Source organism: Arachis ipaensis, chromosome B2 (genome assembly GCF_059453495.1).
Source record: "Arachis ipaensis isolate K30076 ecotype BB chromosome B2, ASM5945349v1, whole genome shotgun sequence".
NCBI lineage: Eukaryota > Viridiplantae > Streptophyta > Magnoliopsida > Fabales > Fabaceae > Arachis > Arachis ipaensis.
Genome location: NC_142437.1, coordinates 39,199,693 through 39,219,646, shown reverse-complemented (window position 1 = coordinate 39,219,646; position 19,954 = coordinate 39,199,693). Strand labels below are relative to the sequence as shown.

The 19,954-nt window shown below is 38.1% G+C and overlaps 2 protein-coding genes and 1 pseudogene across 2 annotated transcripts; all 3 read right to left on the bottom strand.

Moving 5' to 3' along the window:
- Nucleotides 1–1,264: 1,264 nt before the first annotated feature.
- On the bottom strand, nt 1,265–2,586 carry LOC148573666 (uncharacterized). The gene is made up of 2 exons (XM_088505813.1): nt 2,443–2,586; nt 1,265–2,377 (listed from the first exon to the last, which is right to left on the bottom strand). The coding sequence occupies exons 1-2, from the start codon at nt 2,584–2,586 to the stop codon at nt 1,265–1,267; spliced, it is 1,257 nt and encodes a 418-aa protein (XP_088361939.1).
- Nucleotides 2,587–3,988: 1,402 nt separating this feature from the next.
- Nucleotides 3,989–5,755, bottom strand: LOC148573665 (uncharacterized; annotated as a pseudogene).
- A 1,889-nt stretch (nt 5,756–7,644) lies between these two features.
- LOC107625237 (uncharacterized) lies at nt 7,645–10,743 on the bottom strand. The gene is made up of 4 exons (XM_016327816.3): nt 10,368–10,743; nt 10,079–10,254; nt 8,947–9,145; nt 7,645–8,041 (listed from the first exon to the last, which is right to left on the bottom strand). The coding sequence occupies exons 1-4, from the start codon at nt 10,447–10,449 to the stop codon at nt 7,824–7,826; spliced, it is 675 nt and encodes a 224-aa protein (XP_016183302.1). The 5' UTR covers nt 10,450–10,743; the 3' UTR covers nt 7,645–7,823.
- Between the last annotated feature and the right edge of the window lie 9,211 nt (nt 10,744–19,954).

The window sequence follows — 19,954 nt, the reverse complement described above, 5'->3', positions numbered from 1 at the left end:
CCGCTTATGACTTGCTTTCTTTTTAGTGACTCGTGTGGCCGTTCGGGCCTTATGTTTATTTTGAGCCGTTATATCTTTAAGCCGTCGTGACTTAGTACCTTTAGTAGGCCGCTAGTGTTTGGGGATATCCATTTGTTAGGTCCCGAGGGTGATCAATTCTCGGTGTTTGTGGCCATGTTTCTATTCCGTTTTGGGAGGTAGAAGGGGGAAGGGTAGAACATAGTGGAATTTTATTTAGGCCTCGTTAAAACCCTCCGTGATGGCGGGAAAGAGTACCCGAGTTTAATACTTTAATTTAAACAAGGAAAACAAATGTAGTAAAGAGGTAAAAATCTGAGTAAAAGGAAGTTAAAAAAGACAAGGGAAGACCTATGGCGGTCAATCTAAGTGTAGTAGCGTCGTAGATTGGCGGCGTTCCATGTTCTCGGAATTTCATCGCCGTTAAGTCGTTCAAGCTTGTACGCTCCCCTTCCGATTGCGGCTTTAATTCTGTATGGTCCTTCCCAATTGGGGGTGAGTTTTCCTTCCCTTGGGGTCGGGGCTCCGATGTCGTTTCGTCATAGAACGAGGTCGTCAGGCGCGAATTCTCGTTTGATGACGCCGTGGTTGTACCTTAAGCTGATTCTTTGTTTAAGGGCTAGCTCTCTGACATGGGCTATGCTTCTTTCTTCGTCGATGAGGTCTCGTTCCGCTTCCTCGTTGTTACCTCCGACCGTTTTCCTTGGGCTTGGGTCTCCTATCTCCACTGGGACGATGGCCTCCACTCCGTATGTTAATCGGAAAGGGGTTTCCCTTGTGGTCGTTTGGGGAGTGGTTCGGTATGACCATAGGACCGATCCGAGTTCGTCGGCCCATAGTCCTTTGGCTTCGTCGAGCCGTTTCTTGAGTCATTTGACGATTATTTTGTTTGCGGATTCCACCTGTCCGTTTGTTTGGGGGTGTTCTACCGAGTTGAAGCAGTGGGCTATACGTAGTCCTTCTAGGAATTTTCTGAATTTTTTGTCAGTGAATTGGGTTCCGTTGTCCGAGATGACGATCTCGAGGATCCCAAATCGGGTGATGATCTGTCGCCAGAGGAATTTACGACATTGGCTTGCCGTGATGGAGGCCAGGGGCTCGGCCTCGATCCACTTGGTGTAATAATCTATGGCGACGATGAGATATAGGAGTTGACCAGGTGCCGTAGGAAAGGGTCCGACCAGGTCGATCCCCAAGTGCCGAATGGCCGCTCTGCCGATATGATGCTGAGCTGGTGTGGGGCGGCCTAGTGAATGTTGGCGTGCCTTTGGCATTTATCGCAGTTCTTTACTAACTGCATGGAGTCCCGGATAACCGTGGGCCAGAAGTAGCCGGCCCAGATGATTTTCTGGGCAAGGATTTTACCTCCGATGTGGTGGCCGTAGCAACCTTCGTGGATTTCGCGGAGTATGTACTCCGTGTCCCCGGGTTCGACGCATTTGATTAGGGGTTGCGAGAATCCACGTTTGTATAGTCGTCTTGCGATGACTGTGTAGTTGGCGGCTTCCCTTTTTGTCCGTTTTTCCTCCCTGGGGTCTTCAGGTAGTGTTCCGTCGAGGAGGTATTGTAGGATAGGGTAGGTCCATGATCCTTGGCTGGAGAGTGTCAGGTAAGCACTAGCCATTGTTGATATGGATGGAGATTTAACGACTTCCTGAATTAGCGATTTATTGCCGTCTCCTGGTTTGGTGCTGGCTAGTTTGGAGAGGAGATCTGCTCTTGTATTTTGTTCTCTGGGAACGTGTCGTACGGTGACGCGATCGAACCCTTCTTTCAGTTTGTTTACCTTAGCGAGGTATTGTTGGAGTAAAGGGTCTCGCGTTTGGTAGTCTCCGTTGATTTGGGAGCTGACTACCTGGGAATCGGTGTTTACTTCCAGGATTTTCGCTCCGACGTCCTTGGCTAGGGCTAGGCCCGCCAGGAGGGTCTCGTATTCTGCTTGATTATTAGAGACTGGGAATTCGTATCGTACTGACTGTTCGATTATGACCCCGTTTTGGCTTTCGAGTATGACCCCGGCGCCTCCGGAGGTGGCGTTTGACGAGCCGTCGACGTGCAGCTTCCATGACTCGGGAGCTTGGTTTCCGGAGTCATCTCGGCGATGAAGTCGGCCATGGCTTGCGCTTTGATTGCGTTTCGGGGTTCGAACTTGATTTGGAATTGGGACAGCTCGATGGACCAAGCTAGCATTCTTCCCGCTAGGTCGGGTTTTTGTAGCACCTGTTTGACCGCTTGGTCGGTCCGGACCGTCATGGGATGGGCCTGAAAATATTGCCGTAAGCGCCGGGAGGCCGTGAGGAGCGCGAAAGCTAGCTTTTCCAGGCGTGAGTAGCGAGTTTCCATGTCTTGTAGGACTTTGCTTATGAAGTATATGGGTTTTTGTTCTTTCTTCTCATTTTCGCGGATAAGTGCTGCTGCGAGTACCTCTTCCGTTATGGAGAGGTATAGGTAGAGGGTCTCCCCTGTTTGGGGTTTGGCGAGAACTGGTGGTTCCGCTAGTACTCTTTTGAAGTGTTGGAATGCCTCTTCACATTTTGCTTCCCATCTGAAGGGGGTTCCTTTCTTCATCAGTTTGAAGAAAGGGATTGCTTTTTGTGCTGATGCTCCGAGGAAGCGGAATAACGCCGTGAGTCAACCAGTGAGCTTCTAGATGTCGTGGAGGTTTTTTGGGTTTGCCATATCGAGGATAGCACAACATTTCTCTGGGTTAGCTTCGACTCCGCGTTGCGTGATCATGAAGCCGAGGAACTTTCCTGCCTCCATTCCGAAGGCGCATTTTGTCGGGTTAAGTCGCATTCGATGCTTTCGTAGAGTGTTCGTTATGAGCCGAAGGTCGCTGATGAGTTGCTCGCCTGATTCAGTTTTGGCGAGGATGTCGTCTATGTAGACTTCTAATTTGGACCCGGAGAGGTTCTGGAATATCTTGTTGATGAGTCTTTGGTAGGTTGCTCTGGCATTTTTTAGGCCGAACGGCATGACTGTGTAGTAGTATGTCCCGTCGGGGGTGATGAATGCTGTTTTTCCTCATCGGGTCAGTGCATGGGTATTTAATTGTAGCCGGAATATGCGTCCATAAAGCTAAGGTATCGGTGGCTGGATGCGGCGTCTACCAATCCGTCTATGTTTGGTAGGGGAAATGCGTCTTTTGGACAGGCTTTGTTGAGGTCCGTATAGTCGACGCACATTCGCCATTTTCCGTTGGACTTTTTTACTAGCACGACGTTTGCTAGCATGTCGTGTAGGGTAGTTCTCTTATGAAGTTTGCTTCGAGTAAGGCTTTTACTTGTCTTTTGACCTCGGCTGCTCGGTCCGACGACATTTTTCGTCTCTTTTGTGCCACGGGTTTGGCCTTGGGGTCCACTACTAGCCGATGGGACATTAAGTCGGGGTCTATCCCCGGCATGTCGGCTGGTGTGAAAGCGAACAAGTCTCTGTTTTCTTTCAAAAATTGGGAAAGATCTTCCTTAAGGTCATATGGGAGGTTCCTGTTGATGAAGGTGTATTCGTCTTTGGTTTCCCCTATCTGTAATTTTTCCATGTCGCCTTCTGGTTCTGGCCTGGGTTGGCCGTCTTATCGGGCGTCCAGGTCGGCTAGGAATATTCCAGCCGCGTCGCGGGATTTTTTCCGTAAAGCCAGGCTGGTGTTGTCGCATTCTGCCACGACTTCCCGGTCTCTGTGGATAGTCCCGATGGAGCCGTCTTCCGTTATGAATTTCATAAGGAGGTATTTGGTAAAGATGATGGCAGAGAAGTCATTGATTGTTTTTCTCCCTAGGATGATGTTATAAGCGGTGGAGTCTTTTAGGACCACGAATTCAGATAGAATTGTCATCCTTTGGTTGCCTGTTCCTATGGTGAGGGGGAGGGTGATGGAACCGTCTGGTTTGAGAAAGTTGTCCCCGAGTCCCGTGATGCCGTTGCGGTGTGTTTGAAGGTTTTCGTTGCGGAGCCCGAGCTTGTCGTAGGCCCCTCAAAAAAGGATGTTGGAGTCTTCCCCGGTGTCCACCAGTATTCTTCGAACTAATCCCATTCCGATTCTCACCGAGATGACAAAAGGTGCGTCTTTGGCTGAGGTGCAGTGTTGGCAGTCCTCGGGTAGGAAAGTTATCGTTTTGTCGGCGATAGTAGTTGGGGCTTGGTCTTTGACGGCCAAGACTTTGAGGTCCTTTTTTAGTGTTGATTTTGACTTGCCTGACATGTCTTTGCCTGTGATAACGTTTACTATTATGGTTGGGTCGTCTTCTGGATTTTCCTTGGGGGTTTGTTTTTGCGTTCTTGGGTTGCGTCCTTCTCTTTTTGGCGACCTGTCTACTACCGCGCGTTTTGGTTCTCTAATGATTTTGGCAAACTCTAGGAGCTTGCCGTCTCTTATGGCTTGTTCGAGGGCGTCCTTGAGGTCAAAACAGTCTTGTGTCCTGTGCCCGTAACCTCGGTGGTAGTCGCAATAGAGAGTTTTGTTACCGCCCGTTCTTTCTTTCAGTTGCCGGGCTTTTGGGATAATGCCTCGGTCTGCTATTTGATGGTATATCTCGGTAATTGGAGCTGTTAAGGGTGTGTAATTTGAGAACTTGCCGATTCTGGACGGTCGGTTTGTGCTCGTTGGCTTAGGGTGGTCCCTCTAACTTTCTCTGGGTGGTGGGTTATGTCGGGGCGCCGAGTTGCCGTGTTGGGCGTTGCTGTGTTGCCGTTTATTGGCGGTGACGACCTGGCTGACCTTTTCATCGTTGATGTAGTCTCTGGAGATGTTTTGGATTTCGTGCATGGTCCATACTGGTTTGGTGGTAAGGTGTTTGCGAAAGTCTTCGTTCATGAGCCCGTTGGTTAAACAGAGGCTTGCGACGGAATCCGTGAGTCCGTCGACCGTTAGGCATTCATCATTGAAGCGGTCGAGGTATTTTCTTGTGGATTCGTCTTGTTTCTGTGTGACCCCTAGCAAGATGATGGGGTGTTTAGCTTTAGTGATCCTGGTTGTGAATTGGGCAATGAATGTTCGCGAGATATCGTGGAAGTCGGATATGGATCCGTTTGGCAGGGCGTTGAACCATTTGATTACCGGTCCAGCTAGGGTTACCGAAAAAGCTCGGCATTGGACTGCGTCGGCTGCCCCTTCCAGGTTCATTCTGGCTTCGAAGGCCGTTAAATGTTCCTGGGGATCTTTGGTTCCGTCATACTTCATGTCCGTGGGCTTATCGAAACCTTTGGGGAGTTTTGCTTTTAAGATCCTTTCTGTGAAGGGAGTAGCTCCCATTATTGTGTGGTCGTTCCTCGTGCGCTTGGCTTCTCGGTGTCGTCGGTCGTCGTCCGTGTGAACGGGGTCGCGAGAGATACTTCGGTCGTATCTTTTGCTGTGTCGCCGTTCTGGTGATCTGTCGCGTCTTTGGTCACGCGAGGTGCTTCTATCATGTCTCTTGGCGTGTCGCCATTCTGGCGATCTGCCGTGGCGGGATCTGGATCTGGAGGTCGCATGACTTCCGTTCCCGGTATTGTGTTTTTCCTTCGTGGCAATCCTGGCTTCGAGCTCTTGAACTCGGTGGCAGAGTTCTTGGATTATTTAGGCTGACCTATCTTCCAGATTTTCGGGATGTCGGGTTTTTGAGACGATAGCAGCGTTTTCTTTGTCATGGACGGCGCTTGCTATCCTTCCGTGGAGTATGGTTTCTTGATGTTCGGGGGTAGGGTTTCGCGTTCTGGAGTCGTCTTGGCGGCTGATGGAATGCTCTTCGAATCCGTCCGCCATTCCGATTCGACCGTCGTTTGTTCCCCACAGACGGCGCCAATGTACTGGAAGTCTCCGGTATGGGTTGAGGGATGGATCGGGAACTTGCGGGTCGATGCGGATGCTGGATCACTTGACTGGAGCAATGGAGGGAGGTACCTGCAAAGACACTCCGACGCTCGAGTCAGAATGGATCTGAGAGGTATAAGATGTGTGGAATGAATGAATACTTGGGGGGACCTGAGTCCTCTATTTATAGGTGATGGTGAACATCTTATCTTATCTTATTTGATAAGGGAGACGTTTGAATTATCTTATCTTATCTTACTTGGCTAAGATAAGGGAGGCGTTTGAATTCGAAAGTTGGTTAGGAGTTTCAGCGGGCCGGTTCCGGGCCTTCTGGAAGGGCGAAGCGGGTCGAACCCGGGTAACCGGGTTCGGGGACCGTTCCGGGTATAGGTTCCGTGGACTGGATCCGTAACATATTCTAATCTCAAAAAATTTTTAAATGGGTTCAATGTTGTTCTATCATTAAATTTGATACAAACAATTCGCATATTGAGAAGTCAATAACTTCGATTTCAGTATGTAAATAAAATCGATTCACTAACAATCACTAATGTAAAAGTTTTTCTTTTGAGTTTGAAGCGTTGATTATTGATTGTTAGGATTTGGAGTTTTATACAAAAAGAAAATTGAGTAGAAAAAGTATTATAAGAAAATTTTGATTATATTTTTCTAACCCATAGAAAAGATAACTAATAACGTTATTAACGTATATGTTACTCATTTCGTTAACTATTACTATTAGTTAGGGGTTGCAAAGCGGGTCGGCCCGCCTCAACCCGCCTCGCCCAGCGCCATAAAACAGGGCCGGCCCACCCCGCCAACTAAGGTGGGTTCAAAATGCTAATTCGCCCCACTTTATGGTGAATTGGCGGGTCGGCGGACTAGGCCGCTTGACCTTTTTTTTTTGGAAAAATAAAATTCATTACAATTAATAAAAAAATAATAATTAAAAAATTAAATACAAATAAAAAATAGTTAAATTATAATATAATTTTTTTCACTATTTTTTTTAATTTTTAACTTCAATAAAATTGTTCAAAATAATATTTGTCATTAAAACCATCTTTATTTTAAAAAACAAGTCACATAATTTTGAGCATATAAACGAACTTGTAAAATAAAATAAATAAAAATAACTAAAAGAAGAATAAAAATAAAAAATAAAAAAAAGTGTTTGAAAATTATATAATTATTAATTTTGTAGCAATAACCACCCCGTCCCGCCAAAACTCGCAAATTTGGTGGTGTAAATTTGGCAAATTTTTTTTATTTGGCGTATTCTAAATCCTAGACTAACCCGCCACAGGTTGACTTGTTTTACCACCCCTACTATTAGTGTCAAATCAAATTCCCTACTATTAGTGTCAAATCAAATTAAGATTTGATCCAAATATTAAAAACCAAAATAATACTTTATCCTTATTTCTTACTTTCCGGTACAACAACGCGCCCAAAACTGTAGTAGAATGACCATTGAAAATGCCATATCCTAGGGTTCACAAGTGCCGTACATGGGTTTTCAGTTTTTCTTATCCCACATACAATGAAGAGCAAAGCTGCGGATGGATCATTTTGTTAAGAATTCACAAGGACATATTTGTAACAAAGTTGAGAAATATCTGCTTGATCCTTAAAACGCATTTGATGCGTATTTGAAGAAAACTTGCACTAGTTTTGGAAAAGGATCTTCTAGAGAGAGAATTGGTGTAAAGTGATAAAATAAGATGTTGATGATTATTAAATTTGTCATTTCTATCGTGTGTGAACCCACTAGATTGTTGAGCCAATGCGGAACATTGACAAGTACATACATAGCATATGTTAGCATGTACAAGTAAATATGAACAATGTCAATGGCACCATTCTTTAACTATGATAAAATGAAAAAGTATCTATATGGATCGTGATAGCATGTCAGACTAGAATGAAAATAATTTTTCTCATCCTTTCTTTTCTATAAACAAAAATGATGTTCCTAACCTATACTGTACAGTAGGTATCTGTTTTACTATGATTATAATCATATCACAGTACCAAGGCCCAGCTCATCCTCAATGTCATCTCCATCTTCAAATAACTTTAGGAACCGCGCCTGATCCTGCTCCCTCCTTTTCTTTTGCCAGAACTTATACGCGATAACCACTCCAACAGCCAATATAGCTGAGACTAAGCCACATAGCAAAACTACAACTGCTACATGCATTGCTTTCCTACCATGCTCACCAGACAAGCTAGCAACTACAGAAAATGAATACAAGTTAGTTTTGTGTATATATAGACTAGTTCGAATTGCATGTAAATGAGAATTTATGCAAGCATACAAAGTAGATAGAGTTCAATTGCTCTCTTCATGGATAGAAGAATTTCATAGGACTATGGTGGAGGAAGGTTGAGAAGATTTCTGTTCATGCTTTCACCTAAAGTCCTTAGGTTTTGTTCAGAAACAATGAGGGAGTGGAAGAAAACCACTAGCTAGCATACGCAATAATTTGACTAGTTGAGAGGCAAATAAAATATATTAAGAGCACCACAAAATGAAAATAAAAGAAAGAAAGCTTGAAGGTTATATTATATTAACACTGGAGATAGTTAGATTCCATAATTGAAATTAATGATTAATAACCTGATGTGCCTTCTAATAAAATACTCTTCCATCAAGTTGGATACAAATAAAATGGTCTAAGTTTTTCTTCCCTTCCATAAATTACTCTCGTCAATTATTTGTTTGCTATATAATTCGAGACCAAATCAAAAGCCTTGTAGTTAACAAAAACGAAAAAATTGCTAAAATTAAATCTGTGTTGTTAGGCCTTGGAGGGACATATTAATTTCGTTAGAATCTTAAACATCTATTGTATTTACCAAATGCGTCTGCTATTTTGGTTAGATAACCTAATTATCCATCATAAGCAATCCAACATAGTAGCAGATTGATCTTATTTCCTCTTTTGGACTTAAACAACCCATTGAATTGTAACATATGACCAGTTTAATTAGAGACGACAGACTTATTCATACCAGTGGAAATTAGATCTTCTACAAGGTCACATACTTTTCCAAATTGAATGATTGATGTATGCATAGGTCCAATAGCATAATTGTGGTGGACAAAAAATATACTTTCAAGGCAGCAGGATACTCACCACCAGGTATAGATAAGCACTCTGAGCATAGGAAAGTAGCATTGAATTCCTTTTCCTTGAATCGGATATATTCACCATTAGATGCAGTAAAATCTGAAGGACAAAACTCCCATTCATCAAACACATCGTCAGATTTAATGCTGTCTTCTTCATAGAATCCACACCTCTTGCATTTTTTACTTGAAAAGTTGGTCAAAGGCTGGAAGCACAAAGCAAAATGTCAGAAGTTGCTTCGAATTTAATGGCCGAGCTTTTAAGATTTTAAGCACATCCATTAGAATTCATGCATGAAAACTAACAGTCATTCAAATGCTTGTTTGCTAAATGCTAATAATATACCGCCACATATCTTAATTAAAAAATAACAGTTACTCAACTGCTTGCTCGCAAATAGTATACAAACATATATCCTATTCAAAATATTCAGAACTTAACACAGTCAGAGTAATACCCTTGCAATAGGGTTAGGCATTTCCCTTTATTTGGTTTGATGCATGTTATCTTTTTTTGATGAATTTATCTCTTAGCAATGTTGAGAAGAGATTGGAAATGCTTAGTATTATATCTTAAATCTCTTAGTTTTATCTCAGTAAAATTCCATCCACCTACCCCTCCCCCATCCCAAACTCCCTCACACAACAAATCCAATAAAAAAAACTTATGCTAGTACCATACCAGAGATATATCATAAATTATAAGCACTTACGCAGAGAAAAAACTATATTCGGTTTCAACATACCAATGGATCAATCTATGTCACCATTAGTCTGTAACATGTACGAGTCCAATTAACCGAAACAGTAGATTCGGCTTAGTTATAGGAGAAAACAGTATAAATAGGAGTACAAGAGGTAAGTTATGTGAATTGCGAATTGGATTTTCTTGTCTTCTCCCTAGTTATTCCTCTCAAAATTTTCCCTCGAATTGTATAATTCTCTCTCAAACTTCACCAACTATCCTATTCCAAAGTCATAATTCCTAAACCCTAACTAAAGAATGCAACATATGCTTAATTTAATAGTTTTAGTAATATGCATGGCACGATTAACAAATTACAAAATATGAAATAAAAAACATGACAAAACATAAACAGTTAATGGGAAAAAAAAAGTCAAGACACAAAATAAGAAACCTGCCAAGATTCTTGACCATTAAAATCATAGAAGACGTGGGCTTTTTTCACATCTGGAAACACCGTTTTGTTCTCCCCTTTGCACAAGAAATAAACAGTTGGAGTCACTTTCAGCCACTCGTGAGTCTTAAATATCTCAATTGAACTCAGCGACACTTCTGCACATAAAATTGACCCTGTGCATCACAACATTCAAATACAAACCCTATCAGCTAAATACGCTTTAAAATAAAATGAAATAAGTATCAGAATTCCTCAGCCATTTTCTAGTAGAAATAAACTTTTATACCAGTGAAGAAGGTGTGGAATATGAAGAAGAAGAAGAAAGGGGCAATGGAAACCCTAGAATTGCGGGGATGAGGAACCAACATGGGAAGTAAAAATAGTAAAAGCTGATTGAAAAACTTTTCAAGGAAGAAAGTGAGGGAGTCGAACGATGAATGGCGCAGGCTGTATCGGTCGTTTCGTTTGAAGCTAAACGACGACGCTTGAAGGGAAGAGAAGAATCAATGCAAAGAGAGTGGGAATTTGGTAAACTGAAGAAAAAGGAAAAAGAAAAAAAGAAGGTTGCGCAGCAGGTAAAGGCTGGCAGATTGGCAGTTGAAAAAGAATTTTCTGGGTTTGTTTAAGTTGACTGACCTGTTCATGGTTTGGGTTGGGCCATCAGGGTTGGTCTAAGTATGGTGTTGACTATATACCCTATGCGCGGATCAGAGACAATCTTTTTTATAAATTTGTTGATCTTAAATTATAAATTAGGGCAAACGACTTGTTAAATTAAGTACATTTGAAAATGTCTTAAATGTCTCAAACGAAAATTTGCAATGTCAAAATCTCATATTACATTTCTATATAAATTGAATTGAATAAATTCGATTTAGTAAAATAGGTAGTAAATCGAATCTAATTAATTCGAATTAGCCAATAATCAAAATTTAATGGAAATCGAATCAAATAAATTCGATTTAGGAATGAACGTAAATCGAATCTACTAGATTTGATTTATGTGTGAACGTAAATCGAATGAATTTAATTCGATTTATACATGCAACCAGCGTTAGAGTAAATCGAATGTAATTGTTTCGATTTATAAAGGAGAGAGGTATATAAAAATCAGATGCTATGCAAAATTTTGTAGAAGAGTGAGATTCACAATGGCTAGTGATGAGAGTTTAGTAACTCTTGTGCGCTATAGAGGGTCCATTAAGAAGAAAACGCGATCAGGGATTAAGTTCACTGACAAGGACCCGCTGAGTGTTTTTCTCAAACCTTCAACAAGTTTCGCTGAGTTTAAGAGTACTATACTACAGAGACTAGGACTGCATGGCGTGAAACGGGTGGAGAAGTTGTTCTATCGTATTTCGATCTCCGTGTTACGCGATGATGTGAAGTATGATTCATTCATTATTAGCAGTGACAAAGATATGCAGGTGCTGTTTCATTGTCGCCGTCAGTTTCCTGAGGTGAGGACTCCAGAGTTGTTGGCGAAACTTGTGGATATGGCATCTAGTTCTGGAGGCTTGAACAGGAATATGCACTCCATAGGAATTTGTTGATCTCAAACCATGTGCACTTCACTGTGAACTTGTCGATGCAGTTCGCAGGAGGCAACACCTCGAGCAGCTCCTCAAACCACACCCATGGTGGTCGGCCGCACTCTATAAACCGCAAAAAGTTTGTCAGGCAGCCGCTAACATACTGACCGTCGACCGGGAGACCAAGGTGGTACGCTACATCCTATAGGGTTATGGTGCACTCTCCAAACGGCATGTGGAATGTATGCGTCTCAGGGCGCCATCTTTCTACGAAGGCGCTGACCAACGGCTCGTCCAACCGAAACCAACTCTCGTTCAATCTTGCAAGATGGTACAGACCATCCATCTACAAGTAAGGAACGATCCTATCATCCAAACTCATACCGTGCTGCCGTCTCAAGCTGCTGATGCATCGATGGGGCTGCATAACAATAGAACATAACTTTTCACATTCGTCACAAAAAAAAAACTCCACAATGAATCCCAACCAATCCTTTATAGATAGAACCCCTAACTACTACATTACTCACGATCCAATTTTTCGTATTAACAAAATAGTTACTAACATGAGATAAAACACATGTTCTTCTTATCAAAAAACATCAAATACAGCACTTAACCCTGTTCATTACTCTACACCTAACCCTATTCTATAGTTAATGACTCACTAAGACTGACATGAACTAAATTCAAATATCTGTTTCTGGATTTATTTTAAAATTCCCACACTAACAGTTCACCCTAACGACTAATTTATTTTAAAAAATAAATATTAAAAAAACACTAACCTCGAGGTGAACGGCTCCAGCGATATGCGCGACTCCATCAAGTCGATACAGACGATTGGGGTCGTCCTCCATGCATGCAGAGTCAGTCCAAACCGAGTTGCTTTCCAGAGAATCTCGGAACTGGGTGGTGGGGTTGGGAGTGGGGTATGAGCTTTTGGGTTCGAATCAAGTGAATTCGATTTGTTTAAATAGCGAAGAAGCATGTAAATCGAATCAACTTGATTCGAACTATACTCGTTCCAATTGCATGTAAATCGAAGCAAGTCAGTTTGATTACAAAAGCCCTAAATCGAAACAAGTTGTTTCGATTTACGTTGGTTTTGATTCCGTTGGCTAAATCGAATTAAGTTAATTCGATTTACACGGTTTCTGAAATCGAATTCAGTAAATTCGATTTATACGGTTTCTGAAATCGAATTGAGTTGATTCGATTTGCATACAAATTCTTCTCTCACGTAATTCAAATAATTTAAATTTGATTTACTTCGTGTTTGGCTAAATCGAAATGAGTGAATTCGATTTATATAGAAATCAACATTGGGACTTTGACATTGCAAATTTTTGTTTGGGACATTCAGGACATTTTCAAATGTACTTGGTTTAACCAAGTTATTTGCCCTATAAATTATATTATTAATAATAGATGTTTACGTATTATTGATTTGTAAGAAAATACATGATGTAAAAATTTTAAAATTACCTATTTAAAGTAGTGGAATAAGTGATATATGACAGAAAGATATAGAAAGTAGATAATGTTATGTTTGTCATATATATATAAAATCATAATGATGGTTTAATCCGATTATAAAAAATTAATATATAAAATTTAGAATGATTAATTTTTTAATAATAGTGAATATATTATCTTTACAATTAATAATTTTAGTTAATAACTTTTAAATTATATTTTAATTAAATTTATAAAAACAAATAAATATATGAATTTGCTGTTATATAAAAGAGGAATTAACTATCTTATATGTATTCTAATTAAAAAGAATGATAATATATAACTAATAAAATTTATTATTTTTTAATATTTGGCTTACACTTTTTCTTTTATGACTACTTGACTTACACTTTAAACATTAAGTATTAATTTCTAACATTTCTCTAAAGTTAAGCACAAATGTGCATTGTTTTATACATAACTTTTTATATATAATCGTAATATATTAAGACTACCTTTTCATTGAAATTTTTTTATAAAAAAATAATATATTATATTTTTTATTATTATTTAATTATTCAATTTAAAATTTGACTTATAATTTAATTTGATACATATTATTTTATTCATGAGTTATTATCTAGTGAGTATTTTATGAATAATATATTTTTAACATATTTAAAAAATTATTTTTATTCACAATGACATAGAAGTGAACAAAAGAAAAAGATATTTTTTAAATTCTTCACTTTCCATATTTCTTTCTCAGTTTTTTTATTTTCTCTCTCTCCTTTTATTTCCTTCTTTATTTGCTGTAAAACTGAAAATAAATTTCAACTATTAATCACATAAATTAATAATGTATTCTTAGAAAATTACACACATTTCTTCATTAGCCAAATTATCTAATAAAATAAACCAACAGTTAACATGTATAGTTACCTAACAGTCATTGATACAACAACACAATCAACATTTTTGTTCTACTTAAACATATATGCTTAAGTAACACAAATCAACATTCAAGCACAGGCTAACATCCTTACACACGCACACAAAAACAAAAACAAAAATAAACAAAATGTAATGCCTTAAAGCATAAATCACATAAACTATCGACTACTTCAGTTGCCAGTGGCTCATACCTAGTCAAATAATTATTTTCTTTTAGTATTTTAAATCAATAATTGTGCTGGTTTTTTCTTCTATAGCTTTTATAAATTGATAGTATCTTTGGAATTTTTTCGAAAAAAAATTTCCTCATCCTCTACTAGTCCATCAAATTATTCTTGATGGAAACCATTTAGGGGGACTATCTATGATATCACATGAGCAACATAAGTTAAGAACAATGATTTTTTCTAACTCCTTGACAATAGTAATTGAATGAGTTTGTTTGACCTAAGTGCTTCTGAACTTTTGGGTCGTGATATTTTTAGTAATACTTACAAATATTAAGAAATTATCACATATTAAAGCGGCAAATAGGTGCACCAAAATAAATAAATAACTATTATCAATAAAGTTGATTTGCAATTGGTGCCAATTATTGATATGAAACAGAAAGAACTTATACATGTATTTTATCCGATGATTAGGCAATTTTTGAACGTAAATATTTGGTTTCTTGTGTATTTTGTGACGGTGTAAATTATGTGTGACAAATTGCCATTCATTCTTTTGCTTAGTGTTTGTTAATGCAGAATTTCTAACAATAGAAACTAAAGAACTAAATAACACTAATATGTGCAACCACAATAACAGCAATGGAATTAAAAGAGGATTAGGTTGTGATACATAGATCAGTATCATTAAACAAATATTCAAAGAGCAATAAAAAGAAAAGAGAAGCAAGGTAACGAAGGAAAGTAGGAAATTATAAAGGGGTGACAAAGAATGAAGAGGTTATTATTATGGCCATCAACAGTTAAAATGGTTTACTATCTAACAAACCAAAAAGTATGGCTAATAAAATTCCATAAACTATCAAACATTATTCATTTAGACAGTAATAACGCATTATATGTTAACAATATGGTACCTTTAATATTCTTTACTTTTTGAGCTGACGACCCATACTTTTCTGCAAACCATCAAAAGAAATATAAAAATAATAATTTATGAAATAAAAATTCATAAAAGTAAAACGCTAGATCACTAAAGTTTTTTCTATAAGACCACTTTCAATCCAACTTGCAGGATCATACACCACCATAAGCGGTACCTTTCAACAATATAATCTACTTCTCTGCTCTTCAACAATAATGGAAGTAACTCAACAACAGGATATGGTGTTGAAAATCACTGTGTCTCACCTATTGAATTAGTTCTCTTCTCCAAAGCTTTGTTCCAACATCAAAGAAATACTAACGACACTTCTAGCTATGCATCAACAGATATGTTCGAGTATTCAAAGATTGAAAACAACTGTGTAAATATAGAATTATGAAGACAGAAATGTATTCATCAAATACAAAGGCAGATTTGCAGGCTTTTGCTTTGTCGCCTTAGCAAGAAACCTATAATGACCAAGCAAGCAAGTGCTAACAATGTCTAACATGCATTACATTTCAAAACATTGCTAGTTAACACTTTTCTCCTCTTGTTTCTTCACTGGTTCCACACCCTCCTCATCAGCACCCTCCTTTATGCAAAAATTTATCATCTTATATTCAAGATAGGAAATAGCAACAGGTCCAAAATTTCTTATTGGGGACAACGTGCCCTTCTAACAGCTCAGTCAAAGCTTTTGATTTTTTAAGTAAATAGTCTCAATAAAATAAAATAACAATAGATTGGTATTAAAATAAAAAAAATACCTCCTTGATGAGTTGCTCAATTTTCTTCCCCTTCCTCACCAACTCTGAGCTAAGTCCCAACACCTTGACCTCCCACCTTTTTACTTTCTTTCTCAAAATTCCAGAATCTTTCCATCAAACAAATTTCATTCATTATATGTTGAGATATATACTATTTGAGAATTATCAAACAAAGTATACCTAAAGTTTATGACAATTGCTTGAATAAATGCCAAATAGCTGAAGGAACTAAATATTATTGGCAATAAGGTAAAAAGAAAGCTAAAATATACATAAACCTAAACCATAACATCTATATCCCTAACGCTACCAACTACTAACATAACTGAAAAGGAAAAAGGCCTAACAAAGAGCTATCATCAAATCTAAATCTTTCAGCCCCCTTCTTACAAATGCTACCTGAATCAACATTTTTATTTTCCTCATCAAGATATGCCTAAATATAAATTTTAGCTTACTTTTAAAACAACTAAATGGTTATTTGGTCAACCTTATCATCTAAATACAACAACAATTATAGAATTAAAAAAGATAAGGATTGCCTTATGAACAAAATTTATATAGTTAAATAGTTAAATTCATTTTAAAATCTTTTCTTTTTGTTGTTCTTTCTCACTGTTTGTCTCATAATAGCAAATAAAAGGCCTTGCAAAGGAAAAATTAATAAAAAATAAAAGAGAAAAGCATACATATAATAAGAAGCAAAGCATGAATGGTGGTGCAAGTGTTGAGACAGAGGCAAAGTACTCTGAATTTGTGAAAGTTGATCCTAGCAAACCTGTAAATAGATTTTAAAATTGCCAAACCTATAAATGCCTAAGCCACTCAATTTCAAAGGACAAATAGTAACTGAAACAATTTTTTTTTATCATATCAAATTTCAATAAATAAAATCAAAGGAAACAAACAATGACATCAATTTCAAAATTTTGAGCCCGAATACATTTCTAGATTAATTGGCAATCTAAACCAAATATGCATCAGATGAAATGCCACAAGAATAAAGAATTATACAAGTAAGTATTGATGGGGAGTAAAATATTACATTTCATGCCATTCTTCCATATAGCACTATGGCTCCTAGAAACAACGTATGCTCCTCCTATATGTCCATCGTTCTCTTTGCTTTGCATTTGCATGTGGTTTTCTTGTCTGCAATTTGAATTCTAAGGGAAGAAAGTGGTTATGAGAAGAAATGAGAGAAAGATTCAAGTGAGAGACATAATTAGAATTGTATGTGTCCTAAACTCTTCAATAAAATCGATAAATGAAGTCAAGAAGCTAACAATTATTCCTTCAAAGACAAAATTGTTTTATTATATACTAATAATTCACACCTTGGAGACATCTTTGAATAAGCTTCTGACAGGATTGGAAAGCAAAGCATTCTCCTTCACCAAGTATCTCATTTGTCTAAAGCCCAATTTGTCTACTTGCTATTCCAAGATTCAAAATGTACAAAAATGAATACACATCTAAATTTTTTTTTTAAAAAAAGCTTCAATTTTCTCACTAGATTCCAAACCAAAAAGAATAAAATGGGTATGAGCATACATATAATTCTAGTAAAAGAATATTGTAGTAATTGTGTTTGATTCTGTAACTACTGAATCTTATACATCTACAAATCAATACTTTCAATGGCATCCTTAAAGCCTCAAATCTTTCAATAGTCGATTTAGAAACTGTATTTATACCATTTCTAAAAGAAATAATACATTCTTTTGCCAAAAATAATTTCTCAAAGAAAAAGAATACCTATCGAAGGTCCATTCTTCTTTCACCTTGGCCGACTCTTTTTCCTTTCCGGAAAAAGACCCGCAGTTGAAGAAGCAGCTGAACTCAGCATAATTATTAAAATGTTTCCTTTTTCCTTACTCTAAAAAATAAAAAAATATTTAATAACAGCAAAACACAATTTCTTGGAACTCCGCTCTGTGCTTTGTTCGTTGCTATGAACACCAAAACATGAAGTTTAATAAGAACATAAATACACAGTGTAATAAGAATACATGTAAATAAACACTGTTAAAAAATGTAAAGACTTAAAAAATTAAAAAATTACCATGATTTTAGCAAGATGTAGGACTCTGTTTTCAATGAACTACTCCTTGAGGCCAAAAATAAAAGCTATCAGTTCAGGGAAAAATAAGGCTACAGTTGGTGAGAGAAAGTGGAAGAGTGACCATTGTTGATGAGCTCTTTAATGGGGGCTCTTTTAGCACCTTGGGTGCCAGTGCTGATGCCGAACCTTGCGGGTTTTCCGGCTAGCTTATGCTCCTTCCACAGCTGACCAGTGGAGGTAAAGAAAGGCTTCATCTACGCCCCAGAGCAATGACATTTGCAACTTTTAGCTCTTTTCTGATGAGCGAATGCCCAGCCATCTCTGGTGACTTGAAACACAACTTCCAGTTGGTGAGATGAAGATAAAATGAGGAGGACAATAAGAGAAGAGAGAAAAAGGAGAAAGAGCATCGAAAGAAGAGAGTGATTCTGATTTCTGTGGGTGAAGGAGAGAGAAACCGAGAAATAGATAGAAAAAAGGATTAAAATTTGAAAATTTTGAAAATTTGTGCCCAAAATTTGCCACCGATCCCGCTCAAATTATTGCAGTACGGTCCATTACCCTTCCATCGTTTTGGGATTGCTGATGCTCAAACATGCGTTAAACACAATGGATAAGAAGGTACCTTAGAATTTGGGAGAAAATTGCTGCTTCTTTTCCTCTTCTTCATCAGGGACAATGAGTTCTCAATCTATTGTTAACCCCAATCATCCAATCAGAAGCTAGCATTTCCATTTTCTTCCGGTAGATGGTGGTTTTGGGATTGCTGCAAGAATGACTCTCTTCAATCGCTGGGCAAAGATCTCCCCCGATAACCTTCCCACAGGTGAGAAGTTTCTGCCGAGGAGCAAAACACCAACTGAAATACAGTTGTTTCCATGCGTCAAACCCATGGAGGTGGAACCAGGGACACGCATTGGTAGAGAAAAAATTCGCAAATTGTTGTAAAATAAATAAGGAAGATATACTAAATATAAAATAAAGATGTGTAAATAGAAGACTCTAATAATAATATAATTAACTCAATAAAAATAATTCATATATTTATGTAAATAGAAAGAGATATGAAGTAATATAAATAGAGAGAGATATTAACATTGTATAAAGAAAGAGGAGAATGTTTTATTGCTTGTGTTTAGATCCTCAGATTGCTTCACTATTTATAGGCGTGTGAAGTTTACAATTTCAACTTCATTAACTTATGTTTGCCATGAGGAGTTTAGCCATTCAATATTGAAATCAAATGCCCATATTAATGATGGTCATCCACCTCATCTTTCATCCTTATCAGAACACTCCCCCTTGGATGACCATTTAGAATTATGCCTCGTTAAAACCTTACTAAAAAAAACCCAAATGGAAAAAAAACTTTAGTGAAGAAAAAAGAGTACAAAATCCTTTGTGATGGGGACTGCCTCATTAAAAACCTTGTCAAGAAAAACTCAACAGAAAAAAACATGACCAAGGAAAAAAGAGTACAGTCTCTCCCTCTTGTCGACATCATTTAATGTCTCGAAATCGGCGCATCCCAATCTCATGTACCAATCTTTCAAAAGAGAATTTCGGGAGTGACTTTGTGAATAAATCTGCCAGATTATCACTTGAATGGATTTGCTGGACATCAATTGTCCCTTGATTTTGAAGATCACGAGTGAAGAAAAATTTAGGAGAAATATGCTTTGTTCTATCATCTTTGATGTATCCGCCTTTAAGTTGAGCAATACATGCAGTATTATCTTCAAACAGGAAAGTTGGAGCTATCTTATGATCTATTAGTCCACATGATGATAGAATATATTGGATCAAACTCCTGAGCCAAAAACACTCACGACTTGCTTCATGAATTGCTAGTATTTCAGCATGATTAGAGGATGTTACTGCAATTGTCTGTTTTGTGGACCTCCATGATATAGTTGTACCACCATATGTGAATAGTTATCCTATTTGAGATCTCCCTTTATGTGGATCAGACAAGTATCCTGCATCTGCATAGCCA